Source organism: Eumetopias jubatus, unplaced genomic scaffold (assembly GCF_037043125.1).
Source record: "Eumetopias jubatus isolate StellerSeaLion01/CBP00866 unplaced genomic scaffold, mEumJub1_p1.0 scaffold_3, whole genome shotgun sequence".
Lineage (NCBI taxonomy): Eukaryota > Metazoa > Chordata > Mammalia > Carnivora > Otariidae > Eumetopias > Eumetopias jubatus.
This window is the reverse complement of record NW_028274809.1, coordinates 164,079,128-164,093,792: the sequence shown is the minus strand read 5'-3', so window position 1 is coordinate 164,093,792 and position 14,665 is coordinate 164,079,128. Positions and strand designations below refer to the sequence as shown.

The 14,665-nt window shown below is 36.5% G+C and overlaps 1 protein-coding gene across 11 annotated transcripts in view; it reads left to right on the top strand.

The window, feature by feature from the left end:
* Positions 1-14,665, top strand: part of MYCBP2 (MYC binding protein 2) — a 262,122-nt gene that overhangs the window by 222,903 nt on the left and 24,554 nt on the right. For 9 of the 11 annotated variants that reach the window (XM_028106119.2, XM_028106120.2, XM_028106122.2 and 6 more), the window contains 9 exons: positions 1,102-1,301; positions 2,167-2,316; positions 5,294-5,454; positions 6,494-6,650; positions 6,833-7,057; positions 9,506-9,571; positions 10,979-11,218; positions 11,522-11,620; positions 14,533-14,613. In XM_028106119.2, coding sequence (XP_027961920.1) covers positions 1,102-1,301; positions 2,167-2,316; positions 5,294-5,454; positions 6,494-6,650; positions 6,833-7,057; positions 9,506-9,571; positions 10,979-11,218; positions 11,522-11,620; positions 14,533-14,613 — 1,379 coding nt within the window. The remainder of the gene's footprint in view (positions 1-1,101; positions 1,302-2,166; positions 2,317-5,293; positions 5,455-6,493; positions 6,651-6,832; positions 7,058-9,505; positions 9,572-10,978; positions 11,219-11,521; positions 11,621-14,532; positions 14,614-14,665) is intronic. The other 2 variants (XM_028106117.2, XM_028106115.2) reach the window with 1 other exon arrangement.

The following is a 14,665-nucleotide window of genomic DNA, read 5'->3' as shown; positions in this document are numbered from 1 at the left end:
GGTTCTAAGCCAAACATTGCCACCATTATCCCTTCTACTAGGTTTCAGTGAACTAGTAGTTCCAGTGACTTACACTTTCACAATTATATTCTCATTCCTAATAGAAGCTTCTAACTCTTGGGGCTACTTCCACTGTGAATAAATAATGTGGGGATATAAGTAGCTCTTAATCAGTAAAAAAGTTAAATAATCTGGACTAGTTGGTATCAATAGCCCCAAAGTAGAGCTGCTTGGTTCTATGTCAAGAATAAAGAAAGAAATCCAAGAGAAAAGGATAATACCGTGATTTATCAGGTAGCCCACTTAACTAAAATGAAGATTTGGTCTAATATTTATACATAGGTAATTGTATATCATATATAGATTCCATTTAGGGAAAAAATACAATACTTAGCTTTTAGAGTGTTTTAGAAAGCATGAACTTTAGATTCAGCCCAGAATTCAAAAAACAATGAGACAACTTAATAGCTACATGATTTTAGGAAAGTAAGATAATTTATCTTTTGGGGCGCCTGGGTGGCTCAGTTGGTTAAGCTACTGCCTTCGGCTCAGGTCATGATCCTGGAGTCCCAGGATCGAGTCCCGCATCGGGCTCCCTGCTCAGCAGGGAGTCTGCTTCTCCCCCTGACCCTCTTCCCTCTCGTGCTCTCTCTCATTCTCTCTCTCTCAAATAAATAAATAAAATCTTAAAAAAAAAAAGATAATTTATCTTTTGGGATGCCTGGGTGGCTCAGTTGGCTAAGCGTCTGCCTTCAGCTCAGGTCATGATCCCAGAGTCCTGGGATGGAGTCCTGCATCGGGTTCCTTGCTCAATAGGGAGACTGCTTCTCCCTCTCTCTCTGCTGCTCCTCCAGCTCATGCTCACATGCTCTCTTTCTCTGTCTCTCTCTGACAAATAAAATCTTTTAAAAAAAAGTATTTATAATCTTTCTCAGCCTCAGTAAAAATTGAAATTGTTACGATTTGTGTCACATGCAAAAACAAAACCCCCTAAGACTCTAGTGAATAAGCTAGATACTGTTATTTTTAATATCATCTTAACTATATTAATTGTATGTATTATCTATGAAAGTTAATTTTTTTTTTTTTTTTAATAAATAGAAGTTGGTTCTTCCCTCTTGAGACATCCATCTCCTGAGCTTTCCCGGCTAATCTCAGCCCACAGCTCTCTTTCCAAAGGAGAACGAAATTTCCAATGGCCAGTTTTAGCTTTTGTTATACAACATCATGATCTAGAAGGTCTTGAAATAGCAATGAAACAGGCCCTAAGGAAATCTGCTTGCCGAGTTTTTGCTATGGAGGTATGAATACATTAATGGGGTTATTGATTCATTGATCATACAAATCATTTGATGATTTTTTTTAATGTTAGTTCCTTTTCTACCCAACAGAAATTTCAAAAAATTAAGAAACATTAGCCAATCAAAAATATTAAATGTTCACATCAAAATTAAACTCTTTGTTTACGAATATAAATGAATATAGAGGTCCATATTTAAGCACTCTAAAGAAATTTATTTCTGCACTGCTTTATTGTTTGAATCCTGTTAGTATCTTTTTTAAAAAAGCTTTTTGTAATAAGGATATCATTTCAGATAGAAGAATCATGAAAAAGACATAACAAGTAGACCTTTTGAGTTATAAATTTAACTATAATGACTTTCCTGTGTCTATTCTCAGGAAATGATAGGATTACTATCTGTCATATTTTTATATATATATTATATATATATATTTTAATCTTTTTTGTCATGAGTATAATAAATAACCTGCCACTTCATTGATGATGGGAACAGTGTAAATACATTTAAGTATATGATAGCTTGTACAGACTCGAGAAACATTTTGTGTTATCCTAAATGCAAATTGGGGAAAAAAATGTGCTTCAGCAAATTAATATGAAGATGAATTTTTGAAATAAAAAGTGGTTTGAAAAAATATTTCTGTGTTACATTTCATACGTATTATTTTCCCTATTATGTTTTTTACTCGGGACCAAAATTATTGACGATTTCAAGTTCAGTGTGTTTTCAATGAGATGAAGGCCAGCTGTGTTCATTATCTTCCCTTGGAACACTTGGTCCGTGGAGTACTCTGTTTCTTACTCAGAATGTTTGCTCGCATGTTTTCTTCTATCTGTGACTCACTTAACCATCATTTGTCCAGGCGTTCAACTGGCTTCTGTGTAATGTCATCCAGACGACTTCTCTGCATGACATTCTGTGGCATTTTGTGGCCTCTCTGACGCCTGCCCCAGTGGACCCAGAGGAAGAAGAGGATGAGGAACGTAAAACAAGCAAAGAAAATGCAGAACAAGTACGGGAGATTCGGGGCTTCTCAGTTGTCCGTATTTTTATAGAAGAGTAGAACCATCTCCAGATAACGCAATAGTATACGTGAGCTCGTTCACAGATTGTATAACCTAAAGGCGAGAATAAAATTTCAATGCTGTGGGCAGTATATTCACTCTGTTTAGTGAATTTTAGTGAGTTTTCGCTCCAGCAAAGATGTGATCATTCAGTTCTGATTTCTCGCTAAACGTTATTGTCATGAAGCAGTGACAACATAATGCCTATGCAAGACAGATAACCAGGGCGACATTATCCTACGGAAAACCTGTCTACTTCACAACATGGCTGTAAGTTGGCAGAGAGTAAAAATATACCATGTAGGGACGTGAAATTTAAAAATGTCTGCTTGGCTGCAAAGGACTTGGATTTTATGGGAAGCAACCTGCATAATGGAAAGGCATTGACTAGAACCCTGGAAACCTGGGTGCCAGCCGCATTTCCACCTCTGTAACGGTGCAACTGTGGGCCTCGTTTCCGTATCTGTAGAGGGAAGACTAGACAGCATTTAGTTCCCTTGCAGGCATGCTAAAATTATATGCTTAACATTTTATGATTAATTTCCAAGGATATCAAGTAACATTATTACAGCCAAATTCTTAAAACTCACAAGGAAACGAAGTATCATGAGTAAGAACTAGTAGAAACGGAGGCAACAGAAACAGACCAGCAATTTCCGTGGTGGTAGTTTATCTATTTGTAGTATGGCTGTGTTTAATGTGTTTAAGGAAATAAAAGACCAACTTTAAAATATAATAATGTAAGAACTGTAAGAAAGACATTTGAAAAAGAACTAAATAACAGGTAAGAATTATATATTAGTATAATAATTAATGTTAGAAAAAAAGCAGTGAACCAAAAAAAAATCAGTTCTGAAATTTACAACAGATTAGTCAAAAAATTGGTGAATTGTAAAAGAGACCTGAAGAAATCATCCAGAATAAAACAAAAAAAAAAAATGAATTGCTTTAAAAAGTGAAAAATATGAGGTCATATTTATGACCTTTATGACCAATTTAAAAATTGATATTTTCAGTGTGCTGAGAGGAAATAACTGTCAATCCAGTGAATCTGTCTTTGTAGAAGAAGGGCAAAATAAAGATATTTTCAGAAAATAAACAGATAAATAGATATTTGCCACAAACAGACTGTTAGAAAGGAAAATTGTAATACGCTTCAGGTACAAAAGGAGATCTCACATGGAAGATCTGAGAATGAAAAGAAAAGAAAGTGTTACTTCTTAACAAAGACTGTATAAAAAGTGACAATGTGTAATGGGAATGATTTTTAAAACTTAGTACCAAAATACAGACAGCAGTACCATATACATGAGGAGGCAAGTGATTGGTGTTAGTGTTCAGTGGGTTGATAATGATTTTGATTAGCTTTAGATTAAGTTGAGTGTGTGTCATTACACAAAGAATAGAAATAGTGTATAGGGAGAGGGCACCTGGCTGGCTTGCTCAGTGGAGTGTGTGACACTTGATCTCGGGGTTGTGAGTTCAAGCCCCACATTAGGCGTAGAGATGACTTAAAAATAAAATCTTTTAAAAAAATTTTATAAAAAAAAAAATAGACTGTGTAATTTCCAAACTCATAAGAGAAATGAAAAAAAAAAACTCAACTCCTCCCCAAGAGGGAAAACAAAATAGAAAAAGTGGTACAAATAGAAAGTAACATATTAGAAATAAGTACAAAGAAGACTAAATCTTCCATTTAAAAGACAAAAATTGGGATGCCTGGGGTGGCTCAGTCAGTTAAGCGTCCCAACTTGTGATTTTGGCTCAGGTCATGATCTCCGGTCATGAGATAGAGCCCTGTGTGGAGCCCTACGCTCCGCAGGGAGTCTACTTCTCTGTCTCTGCCCCTCCCCCCCCCCGCCCCTGAGCGCGCGCGCGCGCGCGCGCGCGCGCACGCACGCACGCACACACACACACACACATACACACACACACACACACGCTCTCTCTCTCAAATAAATAAATAAATCTTTTTAAAAAATAAATAAGGGGCACCTGCGTGGCCCAGTTGGTTGGAGCCTTCAGCTCAGGTCATGATCTGAGGGTCCTGGGATTGAGTTCTGCATCCCTGCTTATCAGGAGTCTACTTCTCCCTCTCCCTTTGCACTTCCCCACTGCTCATGCTCGCTCTCCCTCACTCTCTCAAATAAATAAAATCTTTTAAAAAATAAATAAAAAACAAAAATTGTCAGAATAGATGAAAAAAACAAAAGGTAGTTGCTGTTCATGAGCATTACATCTAAAACATAAGAATCCAGGAAGATTAAAAGTGGAAGTTTAGAAAAGGATATACTGGACAAACACCAAACAAAATAAAGTTGGTGTGATTCTTTAACATCAGGAAAAAAAGAAAGCTTTAAGACAAAATTAATAATAGGGATAAAAAAGCTTTCTACAAAATGATGAATAGTTCTAAACATGTATGTATCAATAATATAGTCTTAAAAATATTAGGTAAAAATTGACAGAACTGCAAGGAGAAATAGAAAAAAAAATCCACAATTACAGTGTAAGATTGTTTCACACCTTTAACAACTAGATATTCCTGCATAAGGAACCACCCTAAAACTCATCAGATGAAAACAGTTGCCTTTTTCTGACAAATCTGTGGGTGAGGCTTCAATTTCTGCATACACATATAGAGTCAGATTTGTGAGCACACCAGGATCAATACAGATACAGTATTCATTTGTTTGGTGATTTTATTTATGAGTGACCTCATCACTTTTTCCCTAAAAGATAATACAAACAAAATTAGTTAATGTGTGTTTTGGGTATGATTTGGTTTTGGTTTTATTTACATCTCTGTTACATGACTGTCTTTACAGTATACATAACCTTATAAGTATACATAATTTTTTTGTGTGTGGGGAAAGTTCTTTTCAGCATACAGACTGATCAACTTGCTTTCACTTTCTGTCTCAGGAGAAAGACACAAGGGTATGCGAACATCCTCTCTCAGATATAGTGATTGCCGGTGAAGCTGCTCATCCTTTACCACACACGTTTCACCGCTTACTTCAAACAATCTCCGATCTTATGATGTCTCTTCCGAGTGGCAGTTCGTTACAGCAAATGGCCCTAAGGTAATTTTACATCTAAGTGTTCTAGGTACAGTGGAGGAGAGATTTTATGTAATGTTCAACTCAAAATGCTCAAAAGACCTTTTTAAATAGTAAGATACAAAGAATCTCTACATTATGTGAATGGTGTTTCACTCATTACTGTCCTAATCTAGAATCATCCTCCTTAGCTCGCACCCATTTGCTGCTCTGTAAAATGAGGTTAATACACTTCTTAGTGCTCTGAATTATCAGTCTGTAACAGTTTTCCTCACTTCTGCCCTCTTCTACCCCAAGTCTCTTGTCTCAGTGCTACCCAAGGGTAGACTCTTAAATGTCACAAAAGGGAGAGGGAGAATGAAGTCTCAGAAGCAGAAATCAAAATAGGGTTTTGAATTGAAAAGAATTTTGAGAAAAATGGAACCTTAGTTATATACAAGGCAGCCTAAGTCTACGTTGGGGAACATCACCTACTTTTAAGTCTCAGCCTGCTAAGATTTTAACATTACTTCTACATTGTGAACCTTGTTATCAGAGCCACATATGGGACCACACATATAAATGATATTTATCCTCCACTGATTTTTATAAGCTGTAAGGTGATGGAGTGATTTGGGGCTACCCACAGCCCTGATGATAAGACCAGCAGAGGGGAGATTGTGTTTCCCCTTCACAAGATTTTTGAAGTGCAGTATGTGTTATATACACTCTCATGAATTAGTGTAAAATTATAAGACTAATAAATTTGAGAGGCTGTTTCAGTTGGGATAACACTTGTCTATCTGCAAAATTGATTTATTATCTTTTTTGTTTCTGTAGCCTTGATCTTCGTGGCTACAGAAGCAAATTTCTTTATATGTAGATGTATTTTTCTATGTGTAAAATGAGTGAACTTTCTTTAGATCTTACCTTGTTCCAAAGAGGTAGTGATATTATTCCCTCATTTTTTTTTTCATTTCTCTTTTTCACCTGGAACATTTAAGATTTTTTGAAATACTAACTACAGAGTGCTTTTCCAGGATTTCCTTAGGAATTATTTAATATATTGCTTATACCTTTTTAGGTGCTGGAGTCTGAAATTCAAGCAGTCTGATCACCAGTTCCTCCATCAGAGTAATGTCTTTCATCACATTAACAATATTTTGTCAAAATCAGATGATGGAGACAGTGAAGAAAGTTTTAGCATCAGTATTCAGTCTGGCTTTGAAGCGATGAGTCAGGTCAGTCATTTACCACCTGTGCTGTGTTATCCTGCTAACATTCAACAGTGTACAGAAGGAGAAACTGCAAGTTACTCCTAAACAATCTGATTCATTTGTTTCTTACCTCATGTCTTGTTTGTTTTATTATCATGAAAGATTTCCATTTCAGTATTGTAGTAATGTACCTTTGTTTCTGGTAGGAATTGTGCATAGTAATGTGCTTAAAGGACTTGACCAGCATTGTTGACATAAAAACTTCAAGCCGACCTGCCATGATTGGCAGTTTGACAGATGGTTCTACAGAAACCTTTTGGGAGTCAGGAGATGAGGATAAAAACAAAACTAAGAACATCACCATCAACTGTGTGAAAGGAATCAATGCCCGCTACGTATCTGTCCATGTGGACAATTCCCGAGATCTTGGGGTAAGAAAGGAAACTTGATTTGTGGCTCATTAGTTCTTTTCAGACCCTCAGTGACCATGCCCTATCATTTCGGAGCTTAGCAAAAAGATTTTCATGTGGAACTTCACCAACCAAACAACATTTTTATGTTTCCCAAATAAATCTTAAATCTAAAAACAGATGAAGAGCAGTGGGGCACTGTGGAATACCAATTTTAAAAATAACACCATGGCTCCAGCTAAGCAGAATAAATGAATGCCCTATAACTGCCTACCCGAGTGCCCTTGTTTCAGCTCTTCTCTTGGCCTGAAGTCTTCCCCTTAAACTCTGCCTATCAGATTCCTCCCAGAATCTCGAAAGACCAGGAGAAAAATCCTCTCCCAGTACATCTTCTATAAAAATTACTCTTTCCGGGGCACCTGGGTGATGTAGTCGGTTGAGTGTCTGCCTTCAGCTCAGGTCATGATCCCAGGGTCCTGGGATCAAGCCCTGCATTAGGCTCCCTGCTCAGCGGGGAGCCTGCTTCTCCCTCTCCTCCCTGCTCATGATCTCTCTCACTATCTCTGCTGCTATCTCTGTCTGTCTCTCTCAAATAAATAAAATCTTTTTTAAAAAATTACTCTTTCCCTTCTCTAGGTTCTTTTTTATATTACTCTGACGGCACTTAATACACTTGGACCTATTGTGTAATTAGCTCTCAGTTTCCAACCCTCACCCTTAGCTGTCATGGCAGTGTTGGTGGGGTATCTAGACTAACCTGAATAATCATAATTTATATTCTTCCTAGCACTATTCTATTCACATGTTTCAACTGAATTAAGTACTCCTTCACAAAGGCAGTCAACAAAGGAAAAAGAGGCCTATTTACTTGAGTGTTAAGAACCAAGAAGAAGGCACCAGCTGCCAAACCCACATGCTTCTACCCCCCCATTCCTGGGGAAGGATACTCCTTAGAATTTTTCCCTCAGAATGGGTGTGGCTTGCTAGCAGATAGAGTATTAATAAATCCCCTTTGACCGTTGCCAAGCTTCTCCCATCCCATTCATGTATTTCCTTTCCCAGAAAGAGCCAGAGTGGTGGGGTTGGGTCTTGGGTAACCCAGATGGAATGCCAACCTCAGAAGTCCAGTCTGCTGTCAGAACACTCCTTGCCATCCACAGCCACCCCCAACTCCTGTTTCCTGGCAGCAAACAAGAAAAGGGAGCGTAGCTAATATATCATAAGCTTATCTCCTTTTCGGAGCCAAGAGTTTCAATTGGCACAACTACTTTATCTTACTAGAAAGTCAAGTGTAAGAAATCAAAACATTTTTCTAGCTAGAATTTACTGTTCAGTACAAAGTTATCTTTGATTCATGGTGTATTTTAAGCTAGGACATATTCTCTGTCAGAACAATGATTGCAATCAATTTGACATTTTTCCCTTTTAGGGAGATAATTGTAGCAATATTTGATTTTAAAAGCCTCAGTAGGTAAGCCAACATCGGCTTTCCTTTTAAGAAACCTCTAAGTTACATGCATCCTTGAGGCTAATATACCTCTGCGTCCCCATCTGCCAACACCACCAGTGCCTTATGTATGGCAGTTGTTGGAATTGCATCAGCCTAGAGCTGATATATAGCTAAGTATGCAGTTCTCTAAGGAATTAATGTGCTAATCTGTTTCTTGATGTGCCTTGCATAAAAGTTACTTAACTTTAAGGTCTTTGGCTCTAGTACCAGCATGATTCTTTTCAGTACTTAAAGATACTGAACTTCTGTTTGTATTTCTTTCATGTGTTAATGTTCCTTCTCTAGTGTGGCAAGGATCTCCAGAGGATAGAACCCATCATTCTCATATATCCTTCTCCAAGTCTGTAAGGCAGTCTGGGTACATTGTGACACTCACAAGTGTTTGTTGATTAAGCCACCTGCCTTCCTTATACCTCCAGAAGCAAGGAAAGTATAGCAGAGAGAGTGGGACAAGAGTGACAGAGTTGTTGAAAGGTCTCATGATAGAGATAGAACTTAAATCTTTAGACTTTGGGGGCACCTGTGTGGCTCACTTGGTTAAGCAGCTGCCTTCGGCTCAGGTCATGATCCCGGGGGTTCCTGGGATTAAGCCCGCGTTGGGCTCCCTGCTCAGCGGGGAGTCTGCTTGTCCCTCTGCCCCCCCTACGCCGCTCATGCTCTCTCTCTCTCTCTTTCAAATAAATAAAATCTTTAATAAAAATAAATAAATCTCTATAGACTTTGGATAAAAAGAGGGAATGCCAAGCTCCTCTTTCAGAGCCCATGGAGAATGAAGGTAGAATTTGTGAGAATAAGACAAGACTGGGGTTGGTTGTAAGAATGTGGTTGGTCGGGCAGAGGGAGTGAGATCAGTTAGGAAGAACGATGACAGAGTTAATGTGACATTGGTACACTGTAAGAAGTCTCTGTAAATTCAGGAGCAGGAATATGGAATAATAATTGTTGATTGTCTATTTTAGAATAAAGTTACCTCAATGACCTTCTTAACTGGCAAAGCAGTAGAAGATTTGTGCAGAATCAAGCAGGTAATTAAAATTTTGTCATTAAATGTTTTGCTACCCAGGGAGAAATTCTTCTCAGCCTTTACTGTTAAATTCTAATTTTGGCGTGCTACCAAAGTATTATAGAAAATCATCTGTTTACAAAACACTAAACTGACAAATAGTCCAGATATAGGAACATTTACAACCATCCCTGTGCTAAACATCTTATCTGTCAGTGCCCTAAATGTTCCCGTCATGAGCGATTATACTGTACCTACAGTCTTCGACTCTGCCTAGGCTCTTAAAAAGAGTCAGAGTGCCTTAAATGCATCATAGATCAATTCACAATCAACACCTACTCTTCAGGTTAAAATGTAGATTATTGTCCTCTAACCTGAAAATCTATCACTTAAAACACTAAAACTGTATCCAGGCTGCAAGTCGATTTACACACCATCTCTAGAAACAAGTTAGGTTTTATTTGGGCATGTATCTGAGATTCTGTATAAACTGACTTGTGTTGGTGAAACTTTATCAAAGCTGTTCTTCTCTAGCTACTTTATCCCATAAATGTTGACCGCTTGTTTTGCTTTGTTTTTCAAATCATATTGAAAGAATGAATTGAGATTTTGGATTAAACAAATAGTAAGTTTTGTTTTAAAGGCTAAAAAATTTAGGGAAATAATCCTATTCAGTGAGATACTATTTATTTATGCTCAACGCTCTTTCTAGAAAATTGGCATTATCAATTAAAATAATATCAATTTAGATGTCTATATAAATAATGTAGACGTCCCAGGTCATTTCTCTTTGACATCAAATACCATAAGAACAGTTTTCATTTTATCAAGTGAATAGTGTCAAAAACCAGTTCACAGTGCATTGAAATTTAATCCTTGAAAAAAAGTTATATTCTCAATGAAATGCAGTGAAATAAGGAATCACAAATGTGAAGTTACATATAATTTTTCTTCAAAAGTAAAACATATTAAGAAATTGCACATCAAAAATGCTCATCTTCTAAAAAAAAAAATGCTTATCTTTAAATGGTGCTTTAATGTGAAGATGCACAAAACAGGACCCGATGCTGATCTTGTGAGTGTTTCCACTTACAGTCAGTGTAGGGAAAGGGCAGTCACATAAATTGATTGATGATGTTACTTATATAACTTGTCCCTGGAAAGTACTCAGACCTACATTTTAATTCTCAACTCCATCTTGTACTGAGAATCCTTCAACCTGTTTTAACCTCATTTCATCTGTATAATAGCTACTATAGTATTACTTACCCTCACAAGGTTTAAGATAATCAGCATGAAGTAACAGTAAACCTTGGTCCCTGCACAAGTCTTTGTGATTTGAGCTTGCTGTTATTAGCGCTAAGTCTAGGACAGTGATAAGAGAGTGAGACAGCTGTATCAGGTTTCTGTCCCTTTTCTGTTGTGCTAGGTCGATCTGGATTCCAGGCACATTGGTTGGGTAACAAGTGAACTTCCAGGAGGGGATAATCACATCATCAAGATTGAATTAAAGGGCCCAGAAAATACGCTGAGAGTTCGACAAGTAAAAGTCCTGGGCTGGAAGGATGGCGAAAGCACCAAAATTGCTGGCCAGATTTCAGCCAGCGTGGCCCAGCAAAGGAACTGTGAAGCCGAGACTCTGCGAGTGTTCAGACTTATTACATCTCAAGTGAGTGTCCTCACTACATAATCTAGTACAGGATACCCTGAAATAAAATCTTATTCAATAATAACACCAAAATAGTAACAAAATACTTTGTAAAACAAGTTAGAGATAGCTGGCAACAGATGTGACCCATTTCCTCCTCTTCTCATAGCCCAAAACGCCTGTGTTTCATTTTGCACTCATAACTCTTAAAAGTATTGGTATATAGCAAGAATAGCATAGTAATATTATAAAACCTGCAGAATTAGCTCATGCATCCTTTAGCTTTCACACACTGATTCCTTCTCATGTTCCTGTCTTCATCAGGTATTTGGAAAGCTCATCTCTGGAGATGCTGAACCTACACCAGAACAAGAGGAAAAAGCACTACTGTCATCACCTGAAGGAGAGGAAAAAGTATACAATGTATTTATTTGTATTCTAAAAATATTTATTTCCCTTTTTCATTTTCTTATTTTTGTTCAGTGAAATAATCCATCTATTGGCATGTATTTTAATGGATAGATGATATTAGTTTATATGCAGTTAATGTTTTTTACTTTAATTAGTAGAAGATGAAACTATCAGAAGAAATTATTTGTTTACATATGATCTAGCTAGTATTGTAAGTAACAGAATTTGCTCTGTATCTTAGGCTGTTGTGTTCAAATGTTAGGATTTGTAAAATCAGCTTAGTCGTTTACTGTGCACCATCGATGATCTTCTTCCTCCATTTAATCTGCCCTTCACAGTCCAGTTCAAAAATACTGTCTTCTCCAGGAATCTTCTTTATGTTTCCCCCAACAAAATGCAGTTTTCCTTCTGCTAAACTTCATCGTAGTTTCTATGAGTCTCTTCTCAATTTCTTTCATATGTTTGTTTATACACATATTTGTCTCTTCTACTGAATCATAGCTTCTTAAAGACCAAGTGCATATCTGATTTGTCTTTATATCCATGGCATAAAACACACATGCATTCAGTATAGTTTTATTGGAGTAACTTGTTCTTCATCTTGTTCTTGAAATTTCTTTTAAATTGTGTTTGCCTTTACTTATTTGGTCTACTCTAAAGCAAGAGGAAAACCTCATCTTTTTCCAAAAAGAGGTCAACCCTGACTGGTCTCAATATTCTTAAGTCATTAGATATTACAGATAATCACCTTGGCAGCCTTTTGAAAGATAATTTCAAGGATTTATCTAGTCTAGCCCTGTGCCTTCTGATATAGTAATGTCTAAGTCATCCACCCACATCTTTCTATTTGTGGTCTGTAGAAAATAAGATTTTATAAATTCTGGTTGTTTCTTTTAGCATCCTGTGGGGATATCATTTGAATGACTGCAAGAGTGTGTGACTATTCATTAAATCAACTGAATTTTAGCAAATGGCAGTTCTGTACTAAATAACTATGACAATTGGTACCAAGCCCTCGGAAAGTTTGTGTTCCATTCTTAGATATGAACCTTTCACACACACCCCCAAAAAGAAATCAATAGGGATACTATGTAGCATATAATCAATTTTTCATGTATGTGAAAACATTGCACATGTCACAGGGTTTCAGAGTACATTAGAAGTATTGTGCCCTGCAGTGGTCAAAAGAGGCTTTTGGTAGGTATTGGGTATGACTTGGACCTGAAAGGGAATGGGTCAGAGTTAGATTGACAGAGGGGATGGGAGCAGGGCTCACTGAGAGGCTGGCCTAATAGTAGGAGTGTGTAGGTTGAGATGTTAAGGTTGATTGGGAAAGTTTATGCTGGTGGTAAGATGCCCATGAAGTAGCATAATTGTTAAGAGAATCATTTTTTACATCAGGTTTTTAAAGTAGAATTTAGATAAGGAAAAAATTCATCCTTTTAAACTGTATTGTTTGATGAATTTTTGTAAATTTTTTGGTGTAAGTTAATAATATACGCTTATTATCCTTTTAATATCAATAGTATCTGTAGTGATGTGTCTTCTTTTATTACTTCTTTTCATTTGTTCGCTTTGTGTTTGATTTGTTCTCTTTCTAGTTTCAAAGACTTGAGATCTTTCTTTTTTTCATACAAGTAATGGTACAGTTTTCTTCTTAGCACTGCTTTAGTTGAGTGTCACAAATTTTGGTGTGTTGGTTATATTTTTTTTCATTTCATTTAGTTCAGAATACTTTTTTACTTCTATTTCGGTTTCTTCTTTGACCCCTGGATAATGTAGAGGTTTCTTGTTAATTTCTAAATATTTGGGGATTTTTCAAATAGCTTTCTATTACTAATTTCTAGTGTAATTCGTAGCAGTCAAAGAATACACTTTGTATAATTTCAGTCCTTTTAAAATTGTTAAGATTTGAATTCTGACTCATATTTTAGTGAATGTCCACATGCACTTGAAAAGAGCTTGAACTCTGCTTTTGTTCTGTGAGGGGTTTCTATAAATATCAATTCAAATTGGTTGATACTTTTGTTCAAGTCTTCAAGAGCTTTACTGATTTTTGTTTGCTCATCTGCTTGTTCTGTCACGTGCAGAGAAAGTTTTGAAGTGTCCAGCTATTTGGATTTGTCTGTTTGGATTTTAGTTTACCTGGTTGCAAACCTCAGCTGTTCAATGGATACCAAAAATTATATGGTTTTGTAGACTATCAGCTTCTTCTCATTGTTAAAGTGGGCGTTACATTCTCTTGTAGCTTTCTTTATCCTAAGGAAAGTGAAGCTAAGAGTCATTTTTTATTCTCAGAAGAGTAGCTTTGCCTCACTTTTCTTACCTGGAAAATAAAACATCATATTTACCTAATGGGCTTGTTGTGAAGGTTAAGAGTATGTGTATGTGATAACTATATAGCTGTGTATCTATACCTTAAGAGAGTGCCATTCACATAATAAGCACTTCAAAATGTCAGCCTTTACGTCTCTTCTTATGATATGTTTCTTTGACTCCTGTTAGTGGTAGATTAGCCTAATCTAAGAACACCATTATCATAGAGTTTTGTTAGGAAATTTCCCTTTTAACCAAATACCATTTTCTGAGTTCTAAAAACTAAATGTAGGATACTCAAAATTTAGAAATAGATGTAATCAAAGTAGCCCAAATTGACAGATTAAAGAAGTTCATGAGAAGAAAGTATGCTTCTCTGGATTTCTTAAATTCAGAAATTTTGCTTTTTTTTTTTTCTATGGTTTACCTTAACCAACAGTGGTTTCTTCAAACTTTATCCTTTATCTTAGTGTTACAGACCTCAATTTAAAATAAATTCACCTTATAAAAATACCTGCATAGTTATTTCTCAAGATACTTTAAGATCAAATATACAAATTTTATTCAAAGAGCCTGGGTTTTTTTTTCCCCCCTTTTTCTATGTAAAGGCAACATCAGATGCCGACCTGAAAGAACATATGGTTGGAATCATATTCAGCAGGAGTAAGCTGACTAATTTACAAAAACAGGTTGGTAAATAGCCATTTCATTGTCTTCATCAGTTTTTGTTTTTAAGGTGTA